The following is a 16,647-nucleotide window of genomic DNA, read 5'->3' on the forward strand; positions in this document are numbered from 1 at the left end:
GCGGGCCGGCGGGCCCGCCATCGCGGCGCTGCGGAACTACCGCGCACCAACAGTGAGCGTCGCCACGGCAACCGCGCGGCCCCGCCCCCCGAGGGAGGCGGGCCCGAGGGCGGGGCTAGGCGGCGCGGCGTCGGCCGGGCCTTTCCTCAACTTCGCGCCTGTTGCTCGGGATTCCGGCGTGGACCGGCTAGGGGCGCCGCGGCCAGGGACCGGCTTCCGAGGAGGGGAAGCAGCAGTCTCCCACCCGGGCGCCTCTGGGACCGCCAGGGTTCTCGCGCGCAGCCTTCGCAGACTCGCCCGTGCCGGGATTTCGCGACAGGTCTCCTTTCCGGTTGGCGGTCTGGCAGATCGCGGTCAGCGGGCCGGTTGCCGGGTAACGTGGGAGCCAGCCCAGGCCCCAGCCGCGCGGACTCGGGGGCCGTGGCCTTCTGGGGAGCTCGGGAGCGGAGCCGATCACCTGGGTACTCCGCTCCAGAAGTCACTGCCCGGGAAGGAAGCGCCACCGGCCTGTCCCGGTCCCGCCTCGGAGCAGTCCCTGCGGAGATCGAGCTGTCCCACGCTCCCGGAGCGTCCCCGGCATGAAGCCCAACTTCTCTCTGCGGCTGAGGGTGTTTAACCTCAACTGCTGGTGAGTGCACCCCTGGAGTGCGGTCTGGGCTCACTGGCCCTTTCGCATCCCCACAGCCGACTTCGACCCTTTCCTACTCCACGACTTTGGGTTGCAGGGGAACCAGAACCTCCAAAGCCCAGTTTCGCTGGAGCCAAGAGTTACCTATCCTGACTCGGCCCTTCCCTTCCTTAGGGGCATCCCCTACCTGAGCAAGCACTTGGCAGACCGCCTGAAGCGCCTGGGAGACTTCCTGAACATGGAGAGTTTTGACTTGGCTCTGCTGGAGGAGGTGGGCTTGTGCAGCACTGGTACCGAACCTAGCCTGGGAGGATGGCAGCTGGGCGCAGTGAGACCCCCTGTGCGCTCCCCGAAGGAAAACCCAAGCAAGCATATCCTCCCCCCCACCCCCACTCCCCAGGTGTGGAGTGAGCAGGATTTCCAGTACCTGAGACAGAAGCTGTCGCCCACTTACCCAGCTGCACACTACTTTAGGAGGTGAGACTCCTACAGCCCAGTGTTCTCAGACCATGAGACTCTTGGTTCTGCTGCCCTTCCCTCTGCACCCTCCTCCCTCTCCCCCAGCTTCCTTCCCCTTTGGGTGTGGGAGAAGCCAGTAAATCAAGATCTTATCTGTCTGACCCATCCCAAGCTTATCAGGCCACCCTATCTTCCTCCTAGGCGGGTGTTGCTTTGAACTTTGTTCTGCACTGGCCTCAGCAGTTTTTACAAAAAGGAGTAGATGATGAGAACTGGGAGACAGAGGGGAAGAGGGCCAGGTGTTTCTCTCTCTGCTCTTCCGGTTATTAAGCAGGGCTTGGCTTTCAGCGGAGTCATTGGCAGTGGCCTCTGTGTCTTCTCCAAACACCCAATCCAGGAACTCACCCAGCATGTCTACACCCTCAATGGCTACCCCTACATGGTAAGCCTGACCTCTGACCTCTTCCACCTTTCTTCTCCACCCTCCATAAGGTGGAGAAGATAGCCTGCCTAGGGGTACAGGGGATGGGTAGAAAGAGAGGAGCAATGCCCTGAGTTTTTGCCCCCCTCTGCCTGCAGATCCATCATGGCGACTGGTTCTGTGGGAAGGCTGTAGGGCTGCTGGTGCTCCATCTAAGCGGACTGGTGCTCAATACCTACGTGACCCATGTGGGTGAAACCAATGGGGCTTGGGGCTTGGGGCTGGGGGCTGGGGCAGGGGCAGGCAGTGCAGACCTGAGATGGAAAGATAGGGCTCCTCTAGCTGTGCTGCCAGGCAGCAGAATAGGGCAGGATCTCGTGAGGAGGCAATGGGCAAGGTTCACTCTTCTACTGGGTCATAGGGGAAGTCACCTAATATATAGAACAGCACGCTAAGTGACAAGCACAAGCTTGGAGACCTGCTCCTGCGATTTTCAGCCTTGTCTCTGTAATCTCACCTTTTGCTCAGCTCCATGCCGAGTACAGCCGACAGAAGGACATCTACCTAGCACATCGTGTGGCTCAAGCTTGGGAACTGGCCCAGTTCATCCAGTGTGTGAGCCTGGGCTTGATAGGGGAAGTGGGATGGGGTCCAGGGGCTGAGAAGTGGCCAAAGTCCCACTTACAGGACAGAGCTGGCAAGGGAATTTGTGCCTCACCCACCTGATTTCCCCAGCCACACATCTAAGAAGGCCGACGTGATTCTGTTGTGTGGAGACCTTAACATGCACCCAAAAGACCTGGGCTGCCGCCTGCTGAAGGAGTGGACAGGGCTGCGCGACGCCTTCCTAGAGACCCAGGACTTTGAGGTGAGGATCCCCACTGACACTGCTAGCTTGTCTCCCCTCTCCCCCCCAGGTCCTAGCACCAGCCTTTTATTCCCCTAGGGCTCCGAAGAAGGCTATACGATGGTCCCCAAGAACTGCTACGTCAGCCAGCAGGACCTGGGGCCTTTTCCTGTTGGCATCCGCATCGACTACGTGCTTTACAAGGTCAGGCTCCTCCTCGTGACGTTCACTCACCCGATCACTTTGTCACCAGCCTGTGCTGGTACCCGGTTCAGCTAGTCTTAGACCACCGATGGCTCGAGAATAGGCTAGGTGGGAGCCAATATTCTGGGAAGAGGCCCTCACGTAAATTTCCTCTGGTCCTTAACTTTCCCTAGGCAGTTTCTGGATTCTACATCTCCTGTAAGACTCTCAAAACCACTACAGGCCATGACCCTAGTGGTGGCACCCCCCTCTCTGATCATGAGGCCCTGATGGCTACTCTGTATGTGAGGCACAGCCCCCCACAGCCAAACCCCAGTCTTACCCACGGTGAGTCACCCCCCCTTTCTTCCCCCTTCCCACCTCAAGGCAGCCCCTCCACTCTGACCCTCTACTAACCTGTTGCCCTGCCTCTTTCTAGGACCAGCAGAGAGGTCACCATTGGTCAGCGTCCTAAGGGAGGCCTGGACAGAGCTGGGTCTGGGCCTGGTTCAAGCATGCTGGTGGACCACCTTCACTGGCTATGTGATCAGCCTGGGGCTGCTCTTCCTGCTGTTGCTGTGTGTCCTGGCAGCTGGAGAAGGAGCCAAGGAAGCTGCCATACTGCTCTGGACGCCCAGTGTAGGACTGGTGCTGGTGGCGGGTGCAATCTACCTCTTCCATTTGCAGGAGACTAAATGCTTTAATAAGGCCCGGGCTGAGCTCCAGCACATGCTGAGAAAGGCAAGGGAGGCCCAGAACCTGGGCCCTGAGTCCCCACCAGCCCTGCACCTGGGACAGCAGGAAAGGGACAGAGCTGAGGAACAATAAAGCTTGACACTTTCACGGCTTTGCCTTTTTCCTTGTAGAGATAGTAGTGGAAGACAAGTGTCAGTGTAACGGTCATGTGGAGACCTTAGGACCCACACATCTGCCCTCCCTGCGCACCATCTCCCACCTGCAGGCAGCCTAAGCCCTCTTTATGGTAGAAACACTTTTATTATATAAACAGTGAAGCCTTCTCCCAGGCAGCCCAGATGCTCAGAGGTGGCACTGTCCTGGGGTAAGATTGTCTTTCTTTATAGCGAAAACAGCAGGCAGCCCTCCACTGCCCCTTCTAGCCCTGAGCCCCTGTCCCCAAGGCCAGCTCACTAAGCCTGCGTTCCTCCTGGAAACGGATGAGGGCATCTCGCTGGTTCACCACGTCCACCAGCTTCTGCAGGACCTGGGCCTCAGCCTGCCGATCCGCAGCTGTCTTCAGGGTTTCTGACGGGAGAAGACAAAGCTCAGGGACAGAGAAATGGCCAGGGCAACAGGAGAAGCGCTGCCTAACTCTGGCCGAAGTGGTGTCTATACTGGGGCTTTGTTTCCTAATCTGCCGAATTAGGACGTTGGTCAACACCAGTGGTTTTCTAGCACTTTTCAGCAGCATAGCCATTTTTGAAGGAAATCCTAATATTAAAGGCCAGCTGCCAAAGCTCTGATTGGTCTGAAGAAAAGGTGTGGGCTTTGGAGCCCCATCCTCTGGCTTTCCCCGGAGTTAGAGGCACAAGAGACAGGTCCATGTTGCGTGGCCAGAATTTGAGCATGAGGTTTGTGCAACCCCAGCCCTGTGATGTATCTGCATGCCCCACATCCTTCCTACCTTCCCGGTTTATGTAGCCTCGTAGCTCCCGGTCCAGCTGCCCCTGTTTCTCCTCCAGGTTCAGCTCCTGCACTCTGGAGGCCAGGGATTGAAGAGACACAGCTGTCCAGGGTGCCCCAAAGGCAGCAGCCTGGCTCGCGTGCCACTGTCACCACCTCCCCCACTTACGTGATCATGAGCTCAGCCTCCTCAGCCACCAGGCTGTTTTTCTTCTGAACGAGCTGCAGCAGCTGTTCTAACCACAGTTTCTTTTGCTGCTCTGGGGAACCTGATAAGAAGGAAGGGGGTAAAGGGTAGTCAGGATCACAGGAGTCATGGGTTTAGCAGGGACAGGATGTGGGGGCAGGAGGGCACCAATGGGTATGAATTTCAGAGCTGTGTGGCCCTGCTATGGCCCTGAGCCTAGTGGTCTGAGGGACAGTGGGGCACCAAACAGTGCTTAGAGGCATAGGGGTATCCTAGCATGGCCTTCCTCATCTTCACTCACTGCTCTGTCTCCTCATGGCCAGCTCCAGCTTCACGCCCTCAGCCTCCAGCTCCCTCAGAGCAGCCTCGATCTCATTTAGTCGCCGTTGGATGGACTGAGGGGTACAAGACAGGAGACCCAGGAGTCAGGATTGTTCAGAAACAGGGCACTGATTGCAGACTTGGAACTTTGACCCCATCGGAACGTTTGGGAACCCTGCGCTCACCTGGGCTTTGCAGAACCTCTTCATCTCCTCTTCCTTAGCACGGCGCAGCAGAGTCCGGTGCCATGTTGGGTACTTGTTCGTGGTAGGCGAGTTCTTGGCCAAGATCAGCAGGGCCTGTGGGAAGATCAGGTTGGTCAGGAGCAGAGCTTGGCCCTCTGGTGGACAGGAGTAGGAGAGGCTGTTAGAAAGGGCAGCAAAGAACCTGGCCTGGAAGTAGGGGAAGTTCTGGCAGAAGAGATGGAGGTTTAGAGGCATGAAAGAGTCTGGGTGAGAAGACAATCCAAGGAAAGAGCTCATAGAGGAAGTGGGTCTCGATGCCACAATCCTCCAGCCTCTGGTAACTATGCATTGGGGCGCACGCCACCTTGTCCAGAAGGGAGCCTAGTGTGTGTACATCTTTCTGGTGGTGGGTGGAGTGTTCAGTGGATGCATGCTGGTGTGGCAAGATAGGTAGCCCACTTCCTCCCACTCACCTGCTCCATGTCTGAGTCCAAAGCTACATCCTCTTCCTCTTCTTCCTCTTCACTGGAGGAGAGACCCTCTTCCTCTTTCTCTATGACTACAAGATCTGAGCAGAGGAGAGGCAGACATGGCCTGGGATCCCTATAACCTCCCTATTGATCAGATTACACTTTGCAGGAATCCCACTACTCCAGCCTCATCCCCAGCCTGGGTCAGCACATCTGTGCAAAGAGCAGTTACCTTGAGGTCTCTGGCTTGGTATGCCCCAACCCATAAAGCTGCCTTCTAGGGCATGGCGGGCCAAGGCGGAGCAGCTGCGAGGGGGCTTGGGTGGAGGCTCCATTTCCGGGTCAGGGGATAGGTTAAGGGAGGACAGCCGCTGGCGTTCTGGACTGGAGAGGCGGATCAGCCGACGGGTGGGCTGGCTAGGAACTGGAACGGGACTGGCTCCCTCCTGTGGGGCTGTGGGAGTCGAGGGATTTGGTGGCATGCAATTCTCACCTGGTAGGGGAAGCTCCTGGAAAAGTCACATGTCATCTGGTCAGTGACCTGCCCAATGTGGGGCTGAGGTCACTTTTTGGAGCAAATGTGGGCCCTGGCATTTTCATTCAACACCATTTACCGACAAGCGTCAAAGAGCATTGTAAGTGCTTGTGACACAGCAGTAAGTCAGACAGGACAAGCAGCCCTGCCTTCATGCAGCATTCCCTCTATGGGAGGATGGCTGTTAGCTACTCCAGCAAAGTCTGCTGGGCTGGGGAGACCTTCTTCTTCCCCTACCCTGACACATACTTCCACAGTTGTTACCGGAGTCTCGGGACCTTTGTCACTGCCATCCTCTTTGTGGCCTGGCTGGGGCAGGTGCTGGAGGCAGTAGTAATGTCCTGGGAAGGGTGGAGAGGAGGCAGCATTGGGGTGGGCACACACTCAGGGCTTTCCATCAGGGAAGTGTGGGGGCAGGCAACAGGACCCTGGATTTGCTGGTGGATTTCTGCTAGCCTGAGTCCGTGGAACCCCCCCAGCTGGGACTGTTTCGGCTGTCTACAGCCCGCACTGGTTTGGCAGGGACAAAGAAGAAAATACTATCTTGAGTGTTTCTCCACCTGGCACCTCTGTTCCCCTCCACGTTTAAGCTCCTTGCACCCAGGCAGGGCAAGGGCCGAAGTCTCTCTGGAGGTCTCCCAGGCCCACTTACCGTCTCCTGGGTGCCGTCCATAGCCAGCTGGCCATAGCGTGGCCTCACAGATATGACAGCGGAAGCAGCTCCGGTGGAAAAAATGGCCATCTGCACAGAGACGTTCCAGGACGTAGAGGTGCCCCCCACAGAGTGCACACAGGTCCCCTGAATCGGCCTGTGTGGACCACCAGGATGAAGGTCAGTGGGGCCAAGGCCAGCTGCCAAGTTTTGCCCTCCCCAAGCCTCTACCTGTAGACAGGGTCCTGGCTCTCACCTCCTGGGGTTGAGATGGGGTTACCTGGGGTACACCAAACTCTGGGACAGGTTGCTCCTCAGTACTTGGGGTCTCAGTCTCTGCCTAAATAAGTGGTAGAAGGTTTGTGCTAGGGCCAGGAGGGTGGAGGGGCAGGATGACGGTGAACAGAAAGGGCTGGAGGAAGGGGGAGTGTTACTAGGCAGGGATACAGGGTAGGGTGTTAGAGGATTGGAGTTGGGAGCAAATACAGGGGAACAAAACAGGGATCATGGTCCCCAAGGAATATGGGGAAAGGGGCCGTTCGGCCCCTGCTACATTTACCTCCAAGCGAGCCCTCTTGCCACCGGTATCTTCTCTATTTTCCTGCAACAAGCCCAAGCAAGAGGCTCTGAGCCCTCATTCTCCCCCACCACTTGGAATGTCTCCCTCCATTGGGCAACCCCCTAAGCAGTCCCAATCCAGCCCAGACTCTCCACCTTGGAACGGGTCCGTTGCAGAGTCCTCTGGAGTTTGCCAAGGAATAGTATGGCACTGGAGGTCCCTGGGGAGGTTTGGCTGGCAGGGTCTGCAAGGACAATCAGGGTGTCAGTGTAGACAGTGTAGACAGGAGGGTCAATACTGTATCCCTCAAACAGACTGCCGCTCTCCAGCCCAGAAGGTCACTTCTCCCAGCCTGATTCTCAGAGGGCACATCCTCTACTCTTTTCTCTCTCTCTCACATACACACACACACACACACACACACACACACACACGCTCCTGTTCCACCCTCCTTTCTCTGTCCAGGTCACCTGGGCTATGTGATGCACTCTTGAAGGCACTGTGGAAATGGCTGAGGTAGGCGATGAGGCCCAGTGGGTCACTTCCTGCCACCACAGCCTGTGCAGACAACACCGGCGTGATGCCCAGCTCATGCTCTGCCATCTTCAGCGCCCGAGCTGTGGCCTCCAGAGCCCCCACCCCCTGCAGCTCAGAGGGTTCCCTGTAGGGTGTTGGGAAGAGATGCCAGTGGACGTCAAGAACCTGGCCCTGCTAAGGGGAGAGGAGCCAGGGCCAGCCAGGCAGGGGCTGGGGGACCACAAAGGGGAAGGTGTCAAACAGACTGCCGCTCTCCAGCCCAGAAGGTCACTTCTCCCAGCCTGATTCTCAGAGGGCACATCCTCTACTCTTTTCTCTCTCTCTCACATACACACACACACACACACACACACACACACACACACACGCTCCTGTTCCACCCTCCTTTCTCTGTCCAGGTCACCTGGGCTATGTGATGCACTCTTGAAGGCACTGTGGAAATGGCTGAGGTAGGCGATGAGGCCCAGTGGGTCACTTCCTGCCACCACAGCCTGTGCAGACAACACCGGCGTGATGCCCAGCTCATGCTCTGCCATCTTCAGCGCCCGAGCTGTGGCCTCCAGAGCCCCCACCCCCTGCAGCTCAGAGGGTTCCCTGTAGGGTGTTGGGAAGAGATGCCAGTGGACGTCAAGAACCTGGCCCTGCTAAGGGGAGAGGAGCCAGGGCCAGCCAGGCAGGGGCTGGGGGACCACAAAGGGGAAGGTGTAGGTTAGTTAGTTGACTCTTGCTGCTGCTCCCTGCCCCCACCTTCCAACCCACTGACAACCACTTCTGGCCTTAGGGCCCTCAGCCCCTCACCAAGCTCCCCACTAGCTAAAAACTTAGGGTCTTCATAAGACTCTCAGCAGGCTAGAGAGGTCAGGCAGGAATACTGCCTCTAGAGAGGCCAGTGACTTGGGCAGAAGTGGTGGAGTTAGGTGCTACTGGGCAAGTAACTCCTATGTAGTGATCTCCCTACCATGAAGTCAAGCGAGGGGCAGGAAAGGGGTTCAGTCTGCTAGGCACCCGTGCAGAGCCCAGACTCACAGCAGGCTGGGCTGCAGCCGGGGTACCAGGGCACACAGAGCTAGCCCGTCAGCCCAGGACGAAGATAGGTCGGTGACATGGACTCCTGGGTACCCAGTCGTCTGTTCCTGGCACCAGCGTAGTAGCTCCTCCTGGGCACCTGACAACCCAGGGAGGGAAGGGTTTGCTGTGCCCAAGGCCCTGTGCCCCATTCTAGACAGCCTAGTTGCTGGGATGTACAGGAGGCAGAGTAGGGACCTGTCCCACTGGGGTACCAGCCTAACGCTGTAAACATGACCTCTTTCGTCCCAGTTCTCTCCTTTTGAAAAGATCCTTTTAGTAAAGTAGGGGAATGAAAAGGGGCACTCACTACTAGCTACCTGGAAGGCAGCAGACTGTGAACTATGGGGGCCAAGGAAACTCAGATGCTCAAAGGAAAGGCAGGTTTGGGGTTTTCCAGGCTGGAAGGTGTTGACAGAACATTTGAGTACAGCTGAGAACAGCTGTGGTAGCACAGCTACTGCCTTATCAGTTGTTAAAATATGGAAACACTTGGGACCAGCAGATGGTATAATGGTTACATTGCTGGATTCCCATATAGTTGACCATGGTTCGAGTCCCAGACCTGGAGGCTTAAAACTCATGGGGGGATCAGGTGTGTGCGTGCCCAAGATCACAAGAGGAGAATGGAGGAGAAGGGATTGCAGTGTGGCCATCCCCGGGGGTGGGGGGGTGATTTCTCACTTTCTGTCTGTCTCTCTGGTGAGCACATGAGCCCCGCAGCAAAAGTCTCTCTAATAATAACAACATGGAATTAAATAAATAAATTATTTTTTTAAAAAATATGGAAATACTTTAAACAGACTGTCAAACTGTTGCTCAGTGCTCTGTTAGGGAACAACAGAAACACTATTTTCCCTAAGCATGCCTTCAAGCTAATGGGCCTCCTGTTGTTTTCCAGCTAGAAGGCAAGAGGTTAGGCTTCGCCATGTTCTCTACAGTCATTCATTCAGAGTTCATAAATCCAAGGTGTTCTAGAAGCATGGCATTTCAGTTGTTCCGCTAACCCTCCACTCCACAAGGCCCCCAAACTGCCCCACCATCCAACAGTAAATGTTCAGCACACTGTTCCTGGGCCAAGGCTGCAGTTGCTCGGATGGTTGTTGTCTGTACCTCACTGCTTGGTAAATATCTGGACAATCCCCAAAGGGATACTTACCAGTGGCTGGCTTCCCCGAGTCCGTCTCATCAATCTTCCTCCGCACAGGCTCCTTGGCCACCACATCATACAGGTCTCGGACCTATGATGGGCTGGCTTAGGTCTCCAGGCAGGCTGACCACACAGCCACTCAGTCCCTGGGGACGGGCCCCCCTGGGGTAGGACTGAATCTAAGGGACAATGACTAGGCACAGAAGACCTGACCTGGGGGAAGAGGCCAACTTGGAAAGCCTGGCGGGGGTACCAGGGAGTCTGACCTGATTGGGAGTTACAGCCCGGAGGTTCAGGTTGGGGTAGCGGGTGGCTGGGTCCAGGGCATACTGGGCCACATTTCGGTGCATGTTTTCTGGGGATGTCTGTGACAGGAGCTGGTATAGGCTCTCGCTGAGGAGATGAGGGACGGGGGCAGGAGTACAAATGGGAAGACATTGGTCAGCATCCAGCCTCCAACTCTTCACCCAGCACTCCTGCCCCTCTTCCTGGCCCTTGTCCCATATCCTGCCCCCTAAACTCAGGTCTTACCGCTCAGCCAACACTTCCAGGGGCCCAGCGCCTTCTGCCCACCGCTTCACCATCCAGGCTGCATCAAAGGCTGCCAAGAAGCCCCGGGCCACTCCAGTGCCCAGCGGCCAGAAGGGCTGCAGGTCAGAGGGATGGGAAACAGCTTGATGGGAATCCAACAGAATATCCCAAGTCTAGATACCCATCAAGGTTAAAGCTGGGGGTGGGGGGCTCATCACACCAGGAAGCCTCTCATCTGCACCAAGCAACCCTTGGCTCTTCCCCTCAGCAAGCAAACCTTTACACCCTCCTCCCTGAAGGGCAGCCTCCTCACCAAGCCACCTGAGCCCCTCACCTCCACCAGACAGTCCCCCACCAGTCCCAGCAGGAGGCGAGCGCCATGTTTCTCTTGCACACGAGCAGAACTCTCTGCCCGCATCATGCTTGTGAAATCAAAGGCAGAGACGTCAGGCTGCCCACGGGCATCCTGGGCAAACTCCAGCTTCCCGAGCTTGCCATGGGTGGCGAAATCAGCAGCCGCTCTGGCAAAGCGCTGCAGAGCCTCGGGCACCACATTGGCACTGTCCAGCAGGCGATCAGTCTCCGGCCAGTCCTATGTAGCCAACAGGTCAGAACCTCTGAGACCTCTGAGAGCAGGCCTAATTGGCCTACACTCATGCCCTGGGGTGTAGAAGCACACACCGAGGCCCAGAGGAAGGAAGGGGTGTCCCAGGCTACAGAGTCGCTGAAAGCTGAGCTGGGGCTGGAATTCCAATGGCCTGTCTCTGCAGCTGCCCCTTCCTCAGCACTCAACCTGCTGCTGGGGGCTCCAGGCTCTACTCTGCCTGGAAAGCCCAGTGTCATTACTGTCACTGCTTGCTGCTGAACTTCTCAGAGCCTCAGTGCACCAATCATAGAGACAGCATACCTAACTTGTCAAGGGCCTTATGAGAATTAGATGAGAAGATGCAAATTAAACTCTCAACACAGTACCTAGCACATAGTAGGCATTTGCTACTTCATTCATTCAGTAAATCTTGGGTGCTTACTACATATTAGGTACCCTTTCAGGCACTGGGAATTAGCAGTAAGCAAGAGATAGATAACTCCCCAAAGCCCTACCCTCTTGCAGCTCATGTGTGCAATACGTGACGACAGGTACGCAGCCTAGAGTAGGTGTCCAGTAAATCCCAGAGAAAAGAGCTGGCAGAGGTGGAGTTAACACTGAGGCAGGGGCAAGAGGGGATGGGATCCCTTCACACGCAGGGGCAGGCTACGTTCAGGCCTGGCTCTACCTCCCCAGGCCCACCACCCAACCTTTCCCTGCCTGGACCTGGGCCGGGGCTCTACCTGACGCAGCACTCCCAGCCGCAGCAGACACTGCTTCTTGGCCGTCATCACGAAGTAGTGGGTGTCATCTTTGTAGTACACAATATTTTCCAGATCAATGCCTTGGGGAATGGCAGGGGACAGGAGATGTGTCTCTTCCTTTGTGTCACCTCTTCAAACATTGTAGTCTTGACCAGACCTCAGAGCTGTGAACACAGCTTAGACAGCAGTGAGAGCTCCACACACAGGGAGTCTACACATCCGAGTAGCTCTAAAGACCATCTGTCCCAGACCCAGGAGGTCCGAGGCATGAAGCAAAGAGGGAAAACCTGGTGAAGTGGCAGCTGGGAGGCCTCTGCCACATGGTCACTTGGCAGCTTGAGGTCAAAGTTAATGTAGCTATATCTTATTGAAGTGCTACTTTCACTTTCAGTTTAATCATATTTATATTCCAACATAATGGAACACAAAGCAAACCTCTCATACATTCTGTGACAGATTTCCAGGACTTTTCCTGCTTGGTGACCAAATGAGGCTGTTGATTCTGGATCCCTGAGGGACAGATTCTTGCCTATTTGCTGCCAAGATCAAAAGATGGAAAAATGGGGGAATTCTTTGCACTGAGGACAGATCTTCAAGGGAGAGACAAGAGCAGGCCCATAGGCCAGCAAGGAGGAGCGTTAACCTGTGGTTTTCAGCAGGCTCTGGAAGAAGCTCTGGTTGTAGATCTTGGCCACACCACTGATCTCGGGCACCTGCGTCTCCTCCACGGTGCGTCCATTCACAAAGTTGGCCGTGATGCCAATAGCCAGTTTGCCGCGCATTTCTCGCACTGTGAAGCCTAAAGGTGGGGGTAGGTGGATAGTGGCAGGAAGATGCGAGGCACAACTGCTTACAAAGGTCAACACACCTGGAGGGGCCCAACATGCTGGCTTTTTTTTATGATGTTTTTATAGCTATAGGGCAACATGCACTCACCAGGCTGAGAGAGAGAGAGGGAAAGTGAGAGAGCAACCCCCATGGGGATGGCCACACTGCAATCCCTTTTCTTCCATTCTCCTCTCAGGCCTTTGGGCATGCACATCCATGCACCTATGTGTCTTTCAACTTGCTGAGCTCCGGACTAGAACTGCACAGCAGGCCATGTGGCATGCTTAGCCACCATACTGCCGGCTGATTGCCTCTTTGAAGGAAGGGATTGCTCACCTTCGGGCACGAATTTGCCTCCTGCAGCTGAGATGAGAACATCGAATTCATAGTTGGCCAGCTGGACAGGGGGGCTGGGCGGGAGCAAGTTGGCCGTGATGCCAATAGCCAGTTTGCCGCGCATTTCTCGCACTGTGAAGCCTAAAGGTGGGGGTAGGTGGATAGTGGCAGGAAGATGCGAGGCACAACTGCTTACAAAGGTCAACACACCTGGAGGGGCCCAACATGCTGGCTTTTTTTTATGATGTTTTTATAGCTATAGGGCAACATGCACTCACCAGGCTGAGAGAGAGAGAGGGAAAGTGAGAGAGCAACCCCCATGGGGATGGCCACACTGCAATCCCTTTTCTTCCATTCTCCTCTCAGGCCTTTGGGCATGCACATCCATGCACCTATGTGTCTTTCAACTTGCTGAGCTCCGGACTAGAACTGCACAGCAGGCCATGTGGCATGCTTAGCCACCATACTGCCGGCTGATTGCCTCTTTGAAGGAAGGGATTGCTCACCTTCGGGCACGAATTTGCCTCCTGCAGCTGAGATGAGAACATCGAATTCATAGTTGGCCAGCTGGACAGGGGGGCTGGGCTGGAGCTGGGCACGCCAGCCACTTCCTGGGGCAGAAGATATGAGAGGCAAAGGTGTAGAAGGCAGAGGGAACCCCTGCACTCCTAGGACAAGCCAGGGAAATAGTGAAAATAAATGTGTAAAGGACACTGTGGGTCCTCTACAACAATGATACATCATCTATCGGATTACACCTTCACAGCAGCCATGGAAGGCAGGTAAGGAAGGAAATGCTACTCCCAGTTTGCAAATGCTCAGACTGAGGTCAGAGTGGTTTTCTCAAGGCCACGCTACTAGAAAAGGAGACTGCTGCTACCAAGATCACTACCAAGAGCTCTTCCTTAGCAGATGGGGATTCTTGGGAGTGTAGATATACCTACCCTTTCTGGGAGGGGGCTGGAGGCCAGTGAAGGCAACGCGCCAGTGAATTTCCACCCCCAGCAGTAATGCCACCTTCAGCAGAAGCAGCTGAAGCTGCCGGATGCCTGGAAGGAAGAGGACATTAGGAGCAGGGGCCCCAGGATCACATGGTCTCCTCAAGCACCAGTGTGTGTCTGGGCAAAACCAGAGCACGTCTACAAATCACACAGTCCACATGCAAGGGACCTGAGTCTTCAAGGCTGCCTAGCTGACATGAATCTTGTCCACTCTTGTCTCTTGGCTGGCCCAGAAGCCTCCCACTGGCCTGCCCTGAGGTCCAGGCTCGCCCACCCTTCCAGGTCACCACGTGGTGCTCACTGATATGGTCCAGGGTGCCGGTGCAAAAGCGTCCATAGAACTTCTTGGCACCCAGTGCCCGCAGGTCATGGATGGTGAAGGGCCAGAGGTGGAGCACGTTGTGGCGAGAGAACTTGGAGCGCTTTTCTACCAGCACCACACGAGCCCCCAGCAGTGCCAGCTCCACAGCAGCACGCAGCCCACAAGGTCCAGCGCCCACCACCAGGCACTGTGAACACATAGGGCAGTAAGGACAAGGGATCCCACCTCCCTCCTCCAACCCTGTGCCCCGTCCGAGGCATCGTGAATCACCTTGGTGCTGGTGCAGGCCTGGCCCTGCTTGTAGACAGGCTGGCTCGCTCGCTTGTCCAGCTTGGCCCACAGCGACTTGGCACTCCAGTAGTTAAGCTGGGCCTTGATCTTGTGGTACTGGGGCAGACCGCCACCAGGCTCCAGCCCCAGGGCCTCACATAGCCCCTGGAAGCTGCTCAGCACATCCTGGCACTGCTGGGCCTGCAGGAAGCTCTCAAAGTGGGCGTGAGCTGGGTTGGTGGAAGTGGGTGAAGCCATGGAGGCCCCTGCAGGTCTCCTGGCAGCAGAGCAGCTGGGGAGCCGTGAGCGACTGCTGGAGAGGAGGAAAGAGAAGGGGAACAGGTGGGAAAAAGCAGGAAGGGAACAGGAGGGGGAGTACAAGAGAGCAGCTGGTGTCCTCAGGGAACTTGGTCCACCCCTGATTGGCTCTCACCTCCTGCCCAGCCCATTCCCCTGTCAGAATCTACTCCAGGAGCAGCTGTCTTGTCCAAGTGAAATTTGCCAAATTTGGAAATGAAAAATCAGCAGTCCTGGGCACACAGAGGGCACTTTTTGTTTTTGAGAGAGAGATTTTTGCTATAGGGTTTGCACCCTCAGCAGAGAGACAAAAAGCATGAAATCACCCCTACACACACACACACACACACACACACACACATAACCCCCAGGGATGGCCACACTGCAATCCCTTCTCCATTCTCCCCTTGGGATTTTTGGGCATGCACCACATATGCCAGTGTTTTTATTTGTTTGTTTGTTTTGTTTTGTTTGTTTGTTTGTTTGAGAGGTTTTCGCTATAGGGCGCGTGCGCTCACCAGAAAGACAGAGAGAGAGAGACATAGAGACAGAAAGCGAGAAATCACCCCCCAGGGGAGATGGTCACGCTGCAATCCCCTCTCCTCCATTCTCCTCTCGGTATCTTGGGCAAGCACACACACGCACCCAGCGTGAGTTTTAAGCCACCGGGTCTGGGACCCGAACCGCGGTCTTCTACGTGGGAGTCCAGCGACATAGCCATTATGCTAACTGCTGGTTCCCCCCAGTGTGTCTTTTAAGCTGCTGGGTTTGGAACTCCTACCGCCGACAACTACATGGGAATCCAGCCACCTAACCATTATGCCATCTGCTGCTCCCAATGGAGGGATGGATCTGGAAGCCTGAGTTCCAGGGGGCGGGGATTCTCAGCCTGCCATCCCAGGCCCAGAAAGCAGGGCGTAGGGGAACTTCTCTGCCAGGGGAGGGTAGGCTGCCCAGAAGGCTTCCCTGGTAGACAGATCTAACATACCCGCAACCCCAGGGCTGGACACCCGCTCTGCTCCATCTCGCCCCACTCCTGTGCTAGCACCCCCGATAGCGTCAGTGTCACGCTGGGTGTGAGACATGTCTCAAGCCCAGCGCAGTTTACCTCCGCAGCACTCGTGCCTGCTGCCTGTCGGGAGGGAAAGACGGTCCCCGCCAGCCTGGTTTCCACTTCCCACCTCCAAAACTACCTCAATAGATGGCCCAGCCGGAGGACGTTGCGACCGATCAGTGACAGAGGCCTGGGTATATTTCTGGCTCACTGTGGTCGGAACACTTCCCCTGGGAACTTGCCTCTGCTCCAGTGGGTCTTAGGAAGAGGTGGGGGGCGACTGCAGCAGGGCCCGCCACTCCCTGCTCCCCCGCCCGGGCCCCTGTGCGCTCCCGGCTCCCAGGAATCTCCCAGACAAGGCCTCCCTTTGTCCCCCTCCCTCGCTGCGGCCCCCGCGCAACTTAAGGGGCGTCAGAGAGGCTTTCTCACGCCGGGACCGCGAAGGGCCAGCGGGTATGGAGGGTGGGGCAGTCCGCGGGAGAGTTCGGGTGAGTGGCAGCAGGGAAGCAGGTCCCTGGGGCTGAGCGTGCCCCTGCCCACAGCAGCTCCGCAGAGGCTGGAGGAGACTAAAACTTCCCAGTCGGGGCACTGGGGCCGGAGGGGACGAAACCTCAGGAAGGGCAAAGGTCCCACAAGAAGGTGGAGAAGGGAGGGTGGAAGGAGAAAGACCTCCGCGAAGGGGGAGAAAGAGCACCGGTCCTGGGAAGCCCAGCACAAAGGATGCGCGAGCGGCGGAGGGTGTGAAAGGATGGAGAACTTGACGGTCGGCGGGGGCTGCGGGGAGCAGGGGCACCCGGCGCGCGGGTTGGTAAAGCCTG

At 56.4% G+C, this 16,647-nt stretch overlaps 3 protein-coding genes across 5 annotated transcripts in view; 1 reads left to right on the forward strand and 2 right to left on the reverse strand.

Annotated features, from left to right (window-relative positions):
* The window catches only part of PPIL6 (peptidylprolyl isomerase like 6), a 39,710-nt gene extending 39,130 nt beyond the window's left edge, over positions 1–580 (reverse strand). Inside the window, exons 1-2 of the mRNA XM_027775102.1 lie at positions 508–580; positions 159–457 (exon numbers count right to left, since the gene is read on the reverse strand). Coding sequence (XP_027630903.1) covers positions 159–457; positions 508–580 — 372 coding nt within the window. The remainder of the gene's footprint in view (positions 1–158; positions 458–507) is intronic.
* Positions 108–3,381, forward strand: SMPD2 (sphingomyelin phosphodiesterase 2). 2 transcript variants are annotated; one of them, XM_027775132.1, is made up of 11 exons: positions 108–373; positions 476–628; positions 803–899; positions 1,029–1,105; positions 1,436–1,529; positions 1,667–1,756; positions 2,037–2,119; positions 2,244–2,376; positions 2,455–2,559; positions 2,733–2,886; positions 2,978–3,381. In XM_027775132.1, exons 2-11 carry the CDS (start codon positions 579–581, stop codon positions 3,364–3,366), a joined length of 1,272 nt encoding a protein of 423 aa, XP_027630933.1. In that variant the 5' UTR covers positions 108–373; positions 476–578; the 3' UTR covers positions 3,367–3,381. The 2 variants fall into 2 exon arrangements, with proteins under 2 accessions (XP_027630933.1, XP_027630934.1); XM_027775133.1 differs by lacking the exons at positions 108–373; positions 476–628; positions 803–899 and having other exon boundaries at positions 1,289–1,529.
* A 133-nt stretch (positions 3,382–3,514) lies between these two features.
* MICAL1 (microtubule associated monooxygenase, calponin and LIM domain containing 1) lies at positions 3,515–15,030 on the reverse strand. 2 transcript variants are annotated; one of them, XM_027775131.1, is made up of 25 exons: positions 14,479–15,030; positions 14,188–14,395; positions 13,830–13,934; positions 13,392–13,496; positions 12,975–13,026; positions 12,365–12,468; positions 11,701–11,801; positions 10,706–10,963; positions 10,372–10,487; positions 10,107–10,233; positions 9,850–9,931; positions 8,652–8,790; positions 8,029–8,219; positions 7,244–7,332; positions 7,089–7,130; positions 6,786–6,869; positions 6,530–6,686; positions 6,142–6,218; positions 5,575–5,851; positions 5,346–5,440; positions 4,873–4,986; positions 4,668–4,761; positions 4,349–4,448; positions 4,181–4,254; positions 3,515–3,801 (listed from the first exon to the last, which is right to left on the reverse strand). In XM_027775131.1, the coding sequence occupies exons 1-25, from the start codon at positions 14,734–14,736 to the stop codon at positions 3,653–3,655; spliced, it is 3,198 nt and encodes a 1,065-aa protein (XP_027630932.1). In that variant the 5' UTR covers positions 14,737–15,030; the 3' UTR covers positions 3,515–3,652. The 2 variants fall into 2 exon arrangements, with proteins under 2 accessions (XP_027630932.1, XP_027630931.1); XM_027775130.1 differs by lacking the exon at positions 12,975–13,026 and adding an exon at positions 12,886–12,965 and having other exon boundaries at positions 6,127–6,218; positions 12,365–12,520; positions 13,472–13,496; positions 14,479–15,028.
* Positions 15,031–16,647: the final 1,617 nt, after the last annotated feature.

This window comes from Tupaia chinensis, unplaced genomic scaffold (genome assembly GCF_000334495.1).
Source record: "Tupaia chinensis unplaced genomic scaffold, TupChi_1.0 Scaffold000527_1, whole genome shotgun sequence".
NCBI classification, from domain to species: Eukaryota; Metazoa; Chordata; class Mammalia; order Scandentia; family Tupaiidae; genus Tupaia; species Tupaia belangeri.